The sequence below is a fragment of the Rhinolophus sinicus genome, chromosome 13 (genome assembly GCF_057876585.1).
Source record: "Rhinolophus sinicus isolate RSI-liver-muscle chromosome 13, RSI-T2T, whole genome shotgun sequence".
Taxonomy (NCBI): Eukaryota; Metazoa; Chordata; class Mammalia; order Chiroptera; family Rhinolophidae; genus Rhinolophus; species Rhinolophus sinicus.
This window is the reverse complement of record NC_142513.1, coordinates 61,653,890-61,668,239: the sequence shown is the minus strand read 5'-3', so window position 1 is coordinate 61,668,239 and position 14,350 is coordinate 61,653,890. Positions and strand designations below refer to the sequence as shown.

Sequence of the window (14,350 nt, the reverse complement as noted above, 5' to 3'; positions counted from 1 at the left end):
ACGATGACCTGAGGGGACCCCCGATTTCCAGACACAAGAGCTATGCTGGGAATAAAAGAACAAAAGGCAGTAGATACCTGGGAGAGATGGCAGTCACAGTAACTATGCACAGAGAAGGCAGGCTGGGACGAAAGTGATGAGAGTGGGAAAGCAGAGTTAGAGACCATGTCCACGTCACCGGGAGACACAGACATGCATGCACCCCAACAGTGCAGTGTGGGCACCAGGCACCAGCCAGCGGCTGCAGTGTCCACACTGTTGGGAAATGGGGGCACCGGTGCATGGCTTCCTAAATGAAGCAAAGCCATCAAGAGTCTGCATCATTAGCAAGCCATCACCTCACCTTTCCCGAAAATTACATCTGGGAAACAGCTCCAAAAACAGGGATCCCCCACCCGCCGCCTGACCCGCACAGACGCAGAGCCACAGTGCCCCCTAGTGTTCACCGCGGGAATGAGCATGAAGGTGACCTAACGCCCCGGGGGCTGCCAAAAACATTTCAGGCTTAAGAAAAAGAAATCACGTTATCAAAATTCCAGTGGATTTGGGCAAGCATTTAGCAAAACCGCAGAGGGGTGTGAGATGTACAGTTATCTTTAAAATGCCTTTTATCTCAATTTGATCTGCACGTGGTCAGCCCTTTTCAGCCTGCACGACCCTTTGGGAATTTAGGGTGTTCAACTGCCCTGATTTCCCGGAACTGAGGGGGTTCCTGGGGCACAAATTGGGAAAGTTGCGGGGCAAACTGGTCACCCTAGTTTTCACAGAGACAGCTCTGTTCTTTGCCCGGTCCCCCGTGAAGCAAACGGGGAAGTGAGCCACATGGTCAGTGGTCCAGCTTGGCTCAGGTCCACCGGGGCTCCGTCTAGCAGAGGGTATGACGAGGGGACAGGCCGCCTCTGGAAAACTCTGGAGCCAGACTTTTCTGAAGGCCTATGGGAACTTGGGCACCAGGATTTGTCTTCAGAAAATACGGGACCACAAAACAGCGCCTCCCCACCTGCGTGGTGTGATCACAGGTGGGCAGCAGTCAGATTTAGTAATTTAGAAGAGTGTAATGTGGGGGTGAACCCAGGAGAGAAATCAGGACACAGACATCCTCAGGATAAACCAACGGACCCCAAAAGTCTCACTCCTTATGAGCAACACAGAAAAAAAAAAAAAAAAAGGGACTGCTGGGGATACAGAAGCTTCCAGAGCAGCCCTGGCCAGACACATATATCTGTGACTACAGCAGCTAGACTGACGTCTTCTGCTATGGAAGAGCTAAGTAAATCATCCTTCATTTTACGTCTTTTATGTGTCTCGATTACACTGAAGCATCTGGACAATAAAAGGAGAGACACCAAAACACGACTTCTACGTGCTGTCGTGTTCACGTTACTGGGTTCGGCGTAAGGCGGGGATGATTTGAGTCTCCAAAAGGTGGGCTGGAAACGCCTGTTCCCCGTCTCTCCTGACAAGGCGCACAAACTCTCGCCCCAAAACAAAGTCACAAAAGGCATTTGTTTCTGAGCCTGTGCTGTGTAAAGAGATGTGAATCTCCATCACAGCAACTGTGAAATAATAATCATGCTTCATCTAACACGCATCACAAACCACCCACTTAGGCTCTGCTAAGGACAGTGCAGAAGCTGTGTCAAGGAGCCTGGTCCTAGAGGGGCAGCACGGAACCAGCCTGGACCAGCCAGAGGCTTCTGCAAACAAACGAGGGAAGCGACGTGGCTGCCAGCACATGCTCTTCCTTCAGAGCCTGGACCAGCCCGGAGGTGACAGCCACGCCAGCGCATACATGCTAGCCCGGTGGAGCGTCTGCTTACGTACATTCTCCTGTGATTTGACCCCATTCCAGCAGCCGGCGGGGGAGACGCTAGCCTAACGGGCTGCAGACAATTTGGAAAAAGTTTTCCTCAGTGACGACGGGTTATAAGCCCAGCACTGGGCTCCGAGGCAGTGGGGAGGGACCGGTACGCCCCTGCCTGCACCCTCCACCCTCCATCCCTACAGGGCTGGCTTGGGGGGTGAGGTGGACGGGGGCACAGCCCATCTCATCGCTGTTGCTTCCCCCGAACTTCAGAAGAGCCGAGTGTGCCCCTGTGGAAGCCCCCACCCCTTGGCACCCCATCGCTCCCCAAGGACACAGTTCAGGTGACTGGCTGCAGCTCATGTCTCCCACATGTGGAATCACTTTTCAAAGAATCCGAAACTCCTGAACCTTCACCTTGTGTCCTGACTGCTGGCAGCACATGCGGCTTGCTGAGCGGCTCGCTGGGGAGGGGAAGAGCCAGGCATGCGCCCCAGAGGAGCCAAAACCCACAGGGGTCAGCGCCGCTTGGCTCTGAAACACGAGGGTAGGATGGGTGGTTATCCTGGGAGTTTGGGACACTTCCCTCCACCAGAAAAGCAGGTCAGAGTGTAAGGAACAGGCAAGCAACAGGGGGCAGGAAGCAGCTCCTTGCCTCTGTCCCGTCACCCGCCCCTTTCTCTCCTCTCCCCACTCCCTGAGCCTGTCCAGCTGTGCCCCACCTTTGCAGAAAGAAGGAAGTGGGAGAACACCCTGGTGGCAGCAGGGACCCTGCCATGGGGTCACTGGCTTTCCAACGACTGTGCCCTCCTCTGGACTTAGCTAAGTGTGCAGGCTGTGGTCAGAACAGTGCATCAAGAGGTTCTACAACAGCGGTGGCCTCAACCACAGAATTTCAGCAAATCCTGTGAAAATATCAGCTGTAAGAATTACTACGGAAACAGCCCTGTAAAAATGGAGGTTTTCCATGCTTACCCACAGAGGACATGTCCCGAGGTCATCGGGCTCAGTACAAGGGACCAGGGTGTGCTGGCTCCCTCCTCGGACAGGAAAAAGGAAGCAGGCACATGGGCCCCGAGAATGCAGGTGGCAGAGGACAAGCCTCCTGAAGGTCAGGCGCGTAGGTCTGTCCGAAGGGCCCTCGCCCTCGCGGGTGGTCAGTGTGGCCGCATTGTCATGCTGTGTGTGTGACCAGCAGGGAAAGGGATGGCGGGGACGACTTTCAGAAAGGAGACTGAGCCTGCTGTCCACTCATCAGCTGGGAGAAGCAGAGGTCAGGGCCTGCAGGCCAGCCGAGGGTCAGGAGCACGGAGCGGCCTCACCCTGCAGCTGCGCCCCAGCGGCACCAACCTGCACGTGGGAGGGGCTTGGGGACACCCCCCCACACACACACACACAGGGGTGGGCCTGAGCATCTCCGCCCGTCCTGGGCCCCCACCCAGCCCACCTCCCTCATCAAACAGCCCTGCGCCCGGCCTCTTCTTAAAGCACTGGGCAGGCCATGGGGCCCTGTCCCCAGGGGACGGAAGTCGGAGAACACCAACATTTGAAACGATTTTAAAAGGCCTGGAATCTTTGCAAACAAAACCGTTAGGGTGATGCGTTGGGAGCATGTCACCCCTTTACTGAGCCCGACCCCACTGAGCTCGGCACTTAGGTAGCAGGTGGGTGGTGATCAGACGGCTCCCTTATCCCACAGCTGATCTGAGGAGTGGCCCCCGGGAGCTCTGCTGGTCCCCCTGCGAAGACGGTGGCCACTGGGGATGGAGCACTGGCTGCGTGGGGACCCTGGAGGGAGCCCACGGAGTCAGGGGAAGCTGTTGCTACGCTGAGACACTCTCAGCCTTGTCTGGCCTCCCGGTAACCATGACGACCTTAGCCTCTCCTTCCCAGGCGACACCACACACACGACAGTCCTTTTACATCTAAATGTACAAGGCTGAACATGCGTTTCCATCCCACCTCAGTCCGTTCCACACCCTTAGGTGTAGCTGCCCCCACCCGGCCGCCCCACAGGCCTCTGTGCTGTCACTGGAAGCTGTACTCCTGGGGGGACCCTGTGTGACCGAAATGGCATTTATGGGACACACTGATTCAACTTCCAGAGAAACTCTGTTTACCACTTGATGCTTATTTGGTTGGAAGTGAAATTGAGTCCATGAGGGAAACGACTTGGGCCGTTTACAGAGCCTGCAAAGGTCAGCGATGTTTTCCTGCAGGGGTTTTTGTTGGCGGGCGTGTTTTTGAGATCAAAGCACAGCTACAGACTCGCTGCATCACAGTACATGCAGTTTTGGGTCGTGGGTACTCTGGTCCCCGCCGAACTCATCACTTATCAACGTGCCTGGCATGCAGCACACAGGGCAGGTCGTCCGGCCTCCAGGTGCCAGTGCAAAGGAACCGCTGGGCACCACCGAGCAGAGGCTGGCAGCCCGAGGAAAGCACAGCATACACCCTGCCCTTGGGGCTGCAGGGCTGCCCTGTGGCTGCTGAACTCAGGAGGCGGGTAGGTGAGCCCCTCCCTCAGAGAGATGGCCCAGCAGGGTCACAGCTCACCCCTCCCACATGACACTCAAACAGAAGTCCCCAGCTGGGCGCTGAGGCCCAAAACACTCCAGGCAAATCCCCAGCAGAGTTAGGGATCTTGCAAAATCTAAGCAGGATGCGGAGTGCTGAGCCCTATGCTCCAGGAGGGGGGCAGGCAGCATTTTCCTAACAGGTCAGGAGTTTGCCCAACACGTATTAGGCCCGATTCCCGGACACGCCGAGCTTGCTTACCCAGAACGCCGCTTTCCTCCACGGGCAGGCATGGCCCCGGGCACCCTCACCTGGCCAGCGGTCGCCATCGGGGCAACGGGCAGCGTCACCGATCCAGGGATGTCCGAAGCCATTTCTGGAATTCAGCAAAGACGAGAGGTGTTGTCAATGCCGGAAACCCCCAAGGAACAAGCAAGAAAGTGGCCCAGTGGCACCAAAACACCACCTGGGCGGAAAGCCCAAGGGCCCGGACCTGGGGCCGCTCTGCCTGTCATTGTTACATGACCCAGGTGAGCCCGTCCCCTCGGGGCTCTGCCTCTCTCCTCCGGACAAGGATATCCCGGGCAGCGCACCCGTATTTCATAGCCACGGTTCAGGTGGTTAACAAGAGTTTGGCTTAGCAGTTTCCATGGGGACTCCGGTCTCCTGGTCACCTGGAGGCAGGTAAGACGTCCAGGAATCCAGGCACATGAAAGAACCAGCGCTGGTACCAACCGCTGGTAACCCACATGGGCAAACCGCCGAGAGTCAGGCCTCCTCCCCTCCCCCAGGCAGCGTCCTCAGAGGCTTGGCCGTCACCTGGGCATTTGTGTTCAGGCACCAAGGCTGGTCACCTCCCTGAACCTGGACTCAGAACCTGACTACAGAACCCTGTGTGGCCTCCACATTCAGAAGGAGGATGGCGAGGCCCAGTTGCCTTAAAAGCATGGCCTGAGGCAGCAGGGTGAGCTGGTGGTACCACCCGTCCCAGGCGTCCGGCTCGCCACAGCCAGGCCTTTCCAGGAATAAATACTAATTCAAAGAAGAATCTGACTCTGGCTGGTGAACACACAATGTGAGATATAGATGATGCATTACAGAATTGTACACCTGAAATCTATGTAACTTTACTAACAATTGTCACCCCAGTAAACTTTAATTTAAAAAAAAAGAAGAGGACGAGGAGGAGGTTAGAAGAGAGAAACTTTCCTGTGCATCGTTACCTTACAGGTTATTTCTTATGACCAGACACTTCTGGTAGCTCGTTCAGGAGCTGTTAACCATCCTTAACTTCAAAGCAACCACACAGTTCCAGTTCCCCCTCCCCCTTGTGGAGGGTCCCCCGAACTTGGCACCTGTCCTCAGACCACCGACAGGCAAGATGGATATGCGAAGGGCCTCTCTGGTTCTGTTCACTGTCCTTGGCACCGACCTCTGGTGCTGGCCTTTCTTAGGCCACCTCGCACCCGGGCAGAGGCAAGCGCGCCTACAAAACGACATTCAAAAAGGCAGTTCGGGATAAGCATGGGAATCCGGACCCTAGCGGGTGGACGACGGGTGCCCAGCAGGTCGGCGGTGCTCAGACGGGGGGCAGTTTCTGCTTTCTGCCTCCTTCCAGAAACCAGGGACGCATCTGAAGCCGACCCACCATTACGCCCGAAGACATCGTGTCGAATAAACACATTCCAAGGTCAATGTGAACTATTCCACTCAGAACTTCTGAAGAATTTTACAACACTAATAAACAAGATCTTCATTTAGCGGCTCCACGATGTTCACAAAAATTTGAGAACTATGACAGTTGTTGTGTTTTGTTTTAACCAATGTACACATTGAAATGGACTCCAGATTTAAAAAAAAAAGTCCTTTCAAGCCACCCTCTGCCCTTTAGACTGTACCGCATCTGTGACGGCTGGAGTTTTAACATCGGTGACCTCATAACCTTATCATCTGCCTGCTTCCAGTACAAAATCTGGACTTTTTTCTGAAATGGAGGCTAACGCATGTTAGGTTAAGTCCCCAAACTGAAGGGCCGGTCCCTGTTGGTGCAAACAAGTCTCCACTTCCCCAAACAAGGAACATTAGGCCCCTACGATTCTACAAGAGAAGGGATCCATGGTCAACCCGTTAGCTCCCTTCCTGGAGACTCCAGTGTCCACTCAAACCGCAGAGGCGTCCTATACGAGGAAGAACCAGCACGCGCAGAGCTCCGACGTGTGCAAGCGTTTCCAACTCATGACCTGCCCAGCTAACGTTCCACGCCATATTCGCTCGTTTCAGTCTTGCAAAGCTAACCGCCTTGCTCCCCGCCTTTGAGGGACAGGCATTTCAGGCTGGAAGAGATGTGAGACGTAAATGCAACCCCAAGAGAGGCCCACCCTCCCCCTGCCCCAATTACCCGCCGGCACAGAGTGGGGACGGCGAAGGGAAGGTAACTGTGGTTAGGAAAAAATGATCTTCATCCCAGTTTATTTGGGGAAAATAAAAATATCACTTGTTTTTTTGTAACGCGAGTTACAGAAAGTAAAGCTCCAAAGAAAATGTGGCTATGGAGCCGCTGAGGAACGAAGTCCCATCGTTTCCTCGGACGGAGGAGGGAAGGAGGGAAAAGAGCCAACGTGACAGGCACAGGTGCCCACGTGGGCCGGGGGCCAGGCCCCGCCCGCGGTCATGCCAGCATCTGACTCTGCCTCCCTGGCTGCTCCCGGTGGCTAATTGCTCACGATCTTCACCTTGACCCCCCCGCCATGCACTTGAGGGCTGAGCACATGTGAAAAGGAGAGGCGCCTAGTGCGGAGACACGAACGCGTTCTGCTGACGAGAAGGCCCCATAGCATCACAGTCCAACCAATCCTCACTCAGGTACGGAATTTTCCACTGTGCGAGGAAACGGGTGGGCAAGGCCACCGCTCCCCTTTGGTCTCACCTGCAGGTCTCGTCACCTCCCATTCTCCCTCCTGTCAAACGTCTGTCATCGGACCTTTGCCCCGTCACCCCACCAGCGAGCTGCCATCCTCACAGGGGCACATCTGACGAAGGCAAACTGGCAGTGCTCTGCCCTGACCTGGCCGTGTGCAGCCCCCACGCCCCCACGCGACGCGTTCTCTCGGATTCCGGGAGCCACATCCCCTCCCTCCCGCCTCCCAGGCCCATGGCCAGCGCCCCCTCCTCACCAGCCCTCAGGGCGTCTTCGCCACCTTGCCCTCCTCCATCTATTCTCTGTGCTGGGCCCTCAGGCAGGCACTTGGCACCGACACCATGTCTCTGCTGATGCCCACACCCAGGCGTCCCGGCCTGCGGGCGCCCCCCGCACGTCTCTCCACCCTCCGGCTTCCGCTGCTCTGCCTCAGGGCCTCCCTGGAAGCCACAGCTGACCAGTCCTTACGTCCTCTGCTGGCTACCCTTTGCTCTTAGCCCCAAGGGGGAGTTCCCTGCCGGCCCTGGTGTGGTCAGGCTGCTGCCCTGTCCAACTCCAGCCACACCGTCTTGGACGCACCTCGCTCCCTGCCCCTCAGGCCACATGCTGTGTATGTCCTGTGGCAGGAAAGGTCCCCTCCCTCTCTGCACCACGTTAGCTCCTAACAGGCCTTTCGATTCAGCTTAAACACCACTGTCCCAAAGAAGCACGGCCCTGGCCAAGCCCGTCCCCACTCCGTCTAGGGCTGGTCCCTGGTGACCCATTCTCACTGTACCTGTACTTCTGTGAATGAAGTCACAGCCGTCCAGGTGGAAGACGACAGGGCCCAAATGGCAGAGCGCCAGGAGGACATTCGGGAGGAAAGAGATGATGTCAGTGCATCAAACACACGATGTGTCACCGTCAGACTAGAAAGCCTTGGTCACCTGATCCTCCCACACTGACACTGCACGGGGCAAAGAAATTCTGGAGGAGGCAGGAAACTGGCTGGGTCGGGTGCATCGTGACGTCTGCCACACCACACCCTTCATACTGGGGTGGCTGCAGCAGCGGCGCGAGCACTTACACCTGCTTTCCTCCGCTTATCCAGGCGGCCGCTCGCTCCGTGGAGGCCGGTTCCAGCTCTGGCTTCATCACTGTGACTCAGTGTCCCCCATCTAGTCTCCAGGTAAAAAACGAGGCTGATTAGGACATACCTGCCTCCTGCAGAGCTGGCTCTCGGAGAAAGGGGCCCTGTTCTGATTCCAAGCTGCCCTGGAGAAGCTTGGATTTTGAGCCAGGAGTTGTGTCAGAAGCTGGACAGTCAGAGAGGAAAGACCCTTCCTGCCTCTGACAACTTCAGATTGAGTGTGATGGACACACGTAGCTGGGTAATTTCATACTGAGAGCTGAGTGCTATGTGGGCGACTGGGAACAACAGGGAGGACCCGAGAGGGCTTCCTGGAGGCAGCCACCCCCATAGAGTTCTGGCAGTGGACTGCAGACGTGCTTCAGGAGGAACAGAGCACAGCATTAAAGGTGCCCCTTTCCTAAACACGTTCCTTGGATCACTCCAGAATTTCCGAGCAGACTGCTTCCTGCTCCCCTGTTCACGGCCAGTCACTTCAGCTTTCTGGCCTTTTATCCCCAACAGCAGCTCGACACAACCGAGAATCATTTCTCCACATCAAATGCAACCCTTTTGTATAGATCTCTGCTCAAAGTCCCTGATCACCACCAATGACAAATGCACAGACAGACAGAAATCTCTGTCCACAGCCATCAGACCCCAAAGGCAAATACCCCCCAGGAAACATTTTCCCCCGGTAACAACACAAAGTTGCAAGGAGGTTTCCAGCTCATTTTAGCATCACGACAAGCTAATGATTTTGAAAGCTTCACTATAATTCAGAGAACATATCTGGCTTATGACACAGCAGCCACACTGAGACTATTTCACACGGCAAACACAGACATAGTATGTCGAATTCCTACAACACAGCTCAGGCAGCAAAGACCCGGGGAAACTGTGACACCCGAGGGCATTACAGAGGAAAGGAACGCGAGGAAATGAAAACACATTTCTGTCTTCCCCCCCACACACACACACTCTTTCATGCGACTCTCAATAAGACAGAACATTCCTTCATCTTCGCATTGGGGAAAAAAATGAATTACATGCAAACTTTCACAATCCCATCACATAATATTTTAATCATTATGCAAAGGAAACAACTGCCCCCCAAAAAGATTCTCTCCATTGCGTGGGAGGGAGGGAGGGAGACAGAGAACCCAAGAACACAGCTCTCAACAGTCATCTCCCTTCGCACAGTTCTTTTCACAGAAAGCACGTCAAATATCACAGCCCTACCTTTTCAGAGAGATGAAACAAAGATCTTTTTTCCCTGTGACCAACACCTTCTTGGGAGGGTGTGTTATCTGCGCAGAAGAAATGTCAGGAACCTCGGGGAGGAAATGAGCGGCATTTGTATTCTGCTCAGAAAATGTCATCACGGATCTGTTTACCTTAACTGTGGACCATGATTCAGCCGTGACAACTGTCTTGCATACTGATCAATGGATTTGCAGCAACGTTTCTAACATTAACTGCTTGGGCTCTGAAAAACCGGTGGCTTGGGTTTCTGGTGCAACCACAATATGCACTGGAAATATCCAGACGATCAGAACATTTCAGGGAGACGTCAGAAAGGATTCCTCCTGACCTGCATGGGAGGGGAGGTCCCTTCCCCTTCTGGAAGAAGGCAGGGCAGAGGGTTCCCAGAGGTCCTCCGCGGGGTGGGATTTTTGTAGCACAACGTGCAGAAAAGTCACTAGGTGGACAGCCAGAGGATTCTGCCCCCAGGTCCTGGCTAGACTTGAACCTGCTGTGTGTCCCCTGTGAGGCAGCATCCTCACGTGGCAGGCTGGGTGGGGGCCGGTGCAGGACGGGACGTGGCAGACGTGGGGAGAGATGGCCAGTGGGCCCAGGAGAGGAGGGAGAGGCCAGGTCGTGTTTCCGCCCACCAGTCGGTGCCTCCCGCCTGGACCCCGGGCCCCGGCTGCGTGCCTGAGCCACTCCCAGTAGGTCTGGCAGTCGGGGACAGGAACCAGCCCCGAGGCAGCCTGGGGAGATGCCCTCCACCTGCACTAACAATGCCGGCAGGCAGAGCCCTGGCTCCGGCTCCAGCCGCAGTGGGCACGCCTGTGTCCTCAGGAACGTGGGCACCGCACCAGAGCCCACGAGGGTGTTAGCACCCTAGTCCCACTGGTGTTCAAGGCCATGCTGCTGGCTCAGGTCCCTTATTAAATGGGGAAAAAACACAGACCCAGCAAGATGGGCAACCAGTCGCTGCAGAGGCAGAAAGGGAGGGAGGCTACTGCTGAGGTGACAAATGTGAAACAAGACAACAAACGTGCCCCCTCTGTGAGATGACGCTCAGGGTCCCGCAGGCCTCACCACAGGGGGACATCCGCCCACGGACTGTCATGCTTGAGTCACGTCTGCCAGCCAGAGACCATCAGAGCCACATGGATCGTGACAGCCACCCAGACGACAGGCCCGGACACGTGGGTGGAAGGCTGGGGGTCTGTGTGGACACGCTGCCCCCAGCAGGGTCCTGGGGACAAGCCAGACTGAGGCTCGAGAAGCCGAGTCCTGAGGGTCGGAAGCCCAGATGCAGCTGGACAGACCTCACAGGAGCACGTGGCGGGAGTGGGGGATGGTGGGGCACTCACAGAGGGCTCAGGGCTGACTGTCCACAGTGGAAAACACGGGAACAGGCCATGGGGTGGCGGGGCGTCCGAATGCTCCAGCCAGGACCACCTGCTGATGAGACACACGTGTGTGTGCGAGCGCGAGTCCCTGAGGCAGGAGGAGACGAACGCGTCCTCAAACTCATGAGTGCCCGTCCTGAATCAAGGGCGCGGCCCGTTCTTGGCTGCAGAGGCCGTGGCACGATGCTCAAGGAACGAAGGATGAGGCAAAAAATGAATCACTCAGATGCGTGTTGACCATCCAAATACAGTTTGAAATTGAACAGAAACCACGTGAACAAAAATGACTGACGAGAAGAGAAAAGCTAATAAATTATGGAAAACCTGCAGCGAAAAAAAATCACTCAGCCATTAAATGTCTCGACTTCAAAGATTCACGTTACAGGAAAAGCTGAGGCTGGATGACTAGAGAAAGACACACAAGCTCATGTGCAAACTCGTCTTCGTCAGGGACCCATCACGTTCAACTTCAGCCGTAACACGTGCCCCGAAGCTGCCGCCGGCCTTGGTGGTTGAGACGACAAGCAGTGGAATTCCTATCTCCAGGTCGTTTCTGGTGCCCATGAACTTATGATCGGTGGCCATCTGGCCACCCCGGTCACCGTCACACCCACATCTATAGCATCTCCGCCTCAACACCACGAACGAGACGTGTCACACGAACGTACTGCTCAAGGCTGAATGCAAGCGAACATCCTAGGTGAACGAGGATTGACAATTTCCTCGCAAGCATGAAACGCGTCAATTCCCCACCATGAAATGATCCGTAAATACAGAGGGGGCCAAAAAAATGTACACACGGTTTAAGAAAGGAAAAAACTGTATTAAAATTGTAACACTCAATATATACCGATAACAAAAGATGAACACAAGTCATGTGTATACATTTTTTTTGGCACCCCTGGTATAAAGATATGATGGCAGGACAGTTCATGGCCATATGGCGAAAGCTATTCATTTTCTGTGCCAAACCAATTATAAAGAACTACCAAATACCAGGTTTTCCCATTTACAACCTGCCAGGGCGGGCGCCTTGCCTGCAGAAACAGGGATGGCAGCTCACTCGTCCACCCACTTTCTTCTCTCCCCAAACCACCCAGGGGAGCCAGTGTGACCGTGGAAAGAGGCGGCGCTTAGGATCAGAACTGGGCGGTCTGAGCTCTGCCACTCTCGTGCTGCCGGCTGCCCACACCTCCGTTTTCTCACGTGTGACACAGGCTGTCAGGCCCAGCCACTGGGGAGACCCCATGCACTCGTGGGCCTAGAAGCCCATCCTGAACCAGGTGAGTCACTTGGCAGTGGACACAGGGCTGGCTCGGCTGCCTCTGGGGACCTGAGAGGTGGTCCAGCGACCAGCGGCATCAGCATCACCTGGGAACTTGTCCGAAATGCAGGTCTCACCCCCCTCAATCCCGACCTACTGACAAGCCTGGGGATGCTGACAAGCCGGTTTGCGCCACTGCACTGCCTGTGTGATGGCGCCACCTAGTGGTGAACAGGCCGTACTGCCATTTCCTGTGTTCCCAGCGGGACCGAGGGAAGCAGCGGCCCTTCCTGCGAGTAAATGCCTGAAGGCACAGACGGGGCCCTTCCTTCTAACCAGTGTGTTCCCGGCACCCTGAGTGACAAAAGGCAGCCAGGTAAGAAATGTCTGCTGAAGGCATGAATGAAGACGGAGGAATGAACCCGAATAAAGACGGGACATGTCCTCACTCCCACGTGTCCAGGCTTGGGACTCAGCCTGAGGCCCACGGAGCCAAAGGGGTGGAAGGAGAGGGACACCGAGCTGCCGTCTGCAGAGGCAAGTTCCAGGCGTCCAGGCACAGTGTCCGAGAGCAGGGGACCCACTCCGGTCCGTCCAGAGTATGGGAGGGGACAGGAGGGAGAACAGTCCTTGGGTGAGGGGACCCTTCCCCTCCCCGTGTGCCCGTGACGGCACAGAGAGAGGGGTGGTGACCAGGCATCACGTCTGCACCCAGGGGCAGGACCAGGGCAGGACGGAGTGAATGGGGACAGGTGCTGAGGACAGTCACAGGGCAGGAGGAAGGGACCCGAGTGCAGCAGGGTGGAGGAGGGAGGCTGGAGGGGACATGGGGTCCCTGCAGTCCCTGGGCGCTGAGGAGAGGAGGTGTCTGGTCTCACAAGGGCCCCCCTTCAATAAGCACATGTGGTTACTTGCCCCCACGTTGTCCCTGCCCAGCTGGCGAGACCTCGTTTCCCAGTCCTGTGAGCACTGAAAAACCACTGACCGCGAGAACTGGCACTGGTGCCCAGGGCTCACTGTGCCAGGAACCATCCCAACGCGGTGAGAGCCCCATTCAGTCCTCACACAACTGACACAGCCCATTTCACAGGTAAGGAAGCTGCTGCCATGGGAGCGGAGGCCGCTGGCCCTCGAGCCAGGTCGCCGGGTCCACACACTGGCCAGCCCGCTCGCAGGGGCAGTGGCGTGTTCACCGCTGACCCCTGAGCATAGTGTCCCGCAGGTGTCACCTCATCTGCCCTGTCTCCTCGTCGGTGATGCTGACGTCATCACCAGGTACAGACAGCAGGTACCTGCCTAGGAAGGTGAACCACTGCTAACCACTGGTGGAAACAACATTTCCACCCTGTCGGGTCCTTTGAGTCTTTGATGAAAGAGGGGAGGGCGAGGGGCAGGAAGAGAAAAGGGTGTGGGGGGGTTCTCACACTTTGGAAAACTCAGCAAGTGTCTGCAGGCAAATCATGCAAAAAAAAAAAACCACACACACAAAAAAAAACACACCTGGTTTTTAAGTCACTGGGTCTTTCTTTCTGAAATCACAGTAAACTGCAAACTTGTTTTTAAGTGGAACATAGAAGAAGTAGGAAGTCAGCTTCCTCCAGTGAAGGCAGACACACATCCCGGCCGGACGCAGTGGCTCCGAAGGCCAGGACAGGTCCCGGTCTGAATGAGGACCCACTGCTGATTGCAGTGTGTTCCTGGCACCGCGCATGAGCAGCCACCTGCAAAGCTCTGCAGTCTGTGCGTCGGGAAAGCTGGTAATTGAACACCTCAACTCCCTACTGACATTATTGGCCGATACGAGCGTCCTTACTAGTCGGGTTATAAGGACTGTATTTGTCAAGTGAAGTTGTTGTTTAGTTTAGGGAGTCTCAGCTTCCCAGGCTTGTGCTTGACAAGAAGCACCATCTATCACCTCGTGTGTGGAACCAAAGAGAGGTTTGCCGCGCGGGAAGGTGGGTCCTGAAACCACGGACCGCCTCTCCTTAGCCTGCTCTGCACACGACCTGACTTCATCGACTGAGACACTCGCTTCTCAGTAATGACGGCTAGAAGCAGTCTTGTGACATAACACCGCTTTGGGGGCATTTTTTAT

The 14,350-nt window shown here is 55.7% G+C and overlaps 1 protein-coding gene across 12 annotated transcripts in view; it reads right to left on the bottom strand.

Annotated features, from left to right (window-relative positions):
• Nucleotides 1-14,350, bottom strand: part of ARNT2 (aryl hydrocarbon receptor nuclear translocator 2) — a 101,828-nt gene that overhangs the window by 67,774 nt on the left and 19,704 nt on the right. For 3 of the 12 annotated variants that reach the window (XM_074317798.2, XM_074317790.2, XM_074317791.2), the window contains exon 2: nt 4,583-4,697. In XM_074317798.2, coding sequence (XP_074173899.2) covers nt 4,583-4,695 — 113 coding nt within the window. In that variant the 5' untranslated portion in view covers nt 4,696-4,697. Of the gene's footprint in view, nt 1-77; nt 123-4,582; nt 4,698-8,013; nt 8,150-9,588; nt 9,729-14,350 lie in introns of those variants that run through there. The other 9 variants (XM_074317795.2, XM_088789388.1, XM_088789389.1 and 6 more) reach the window with 7 other exon arrangements.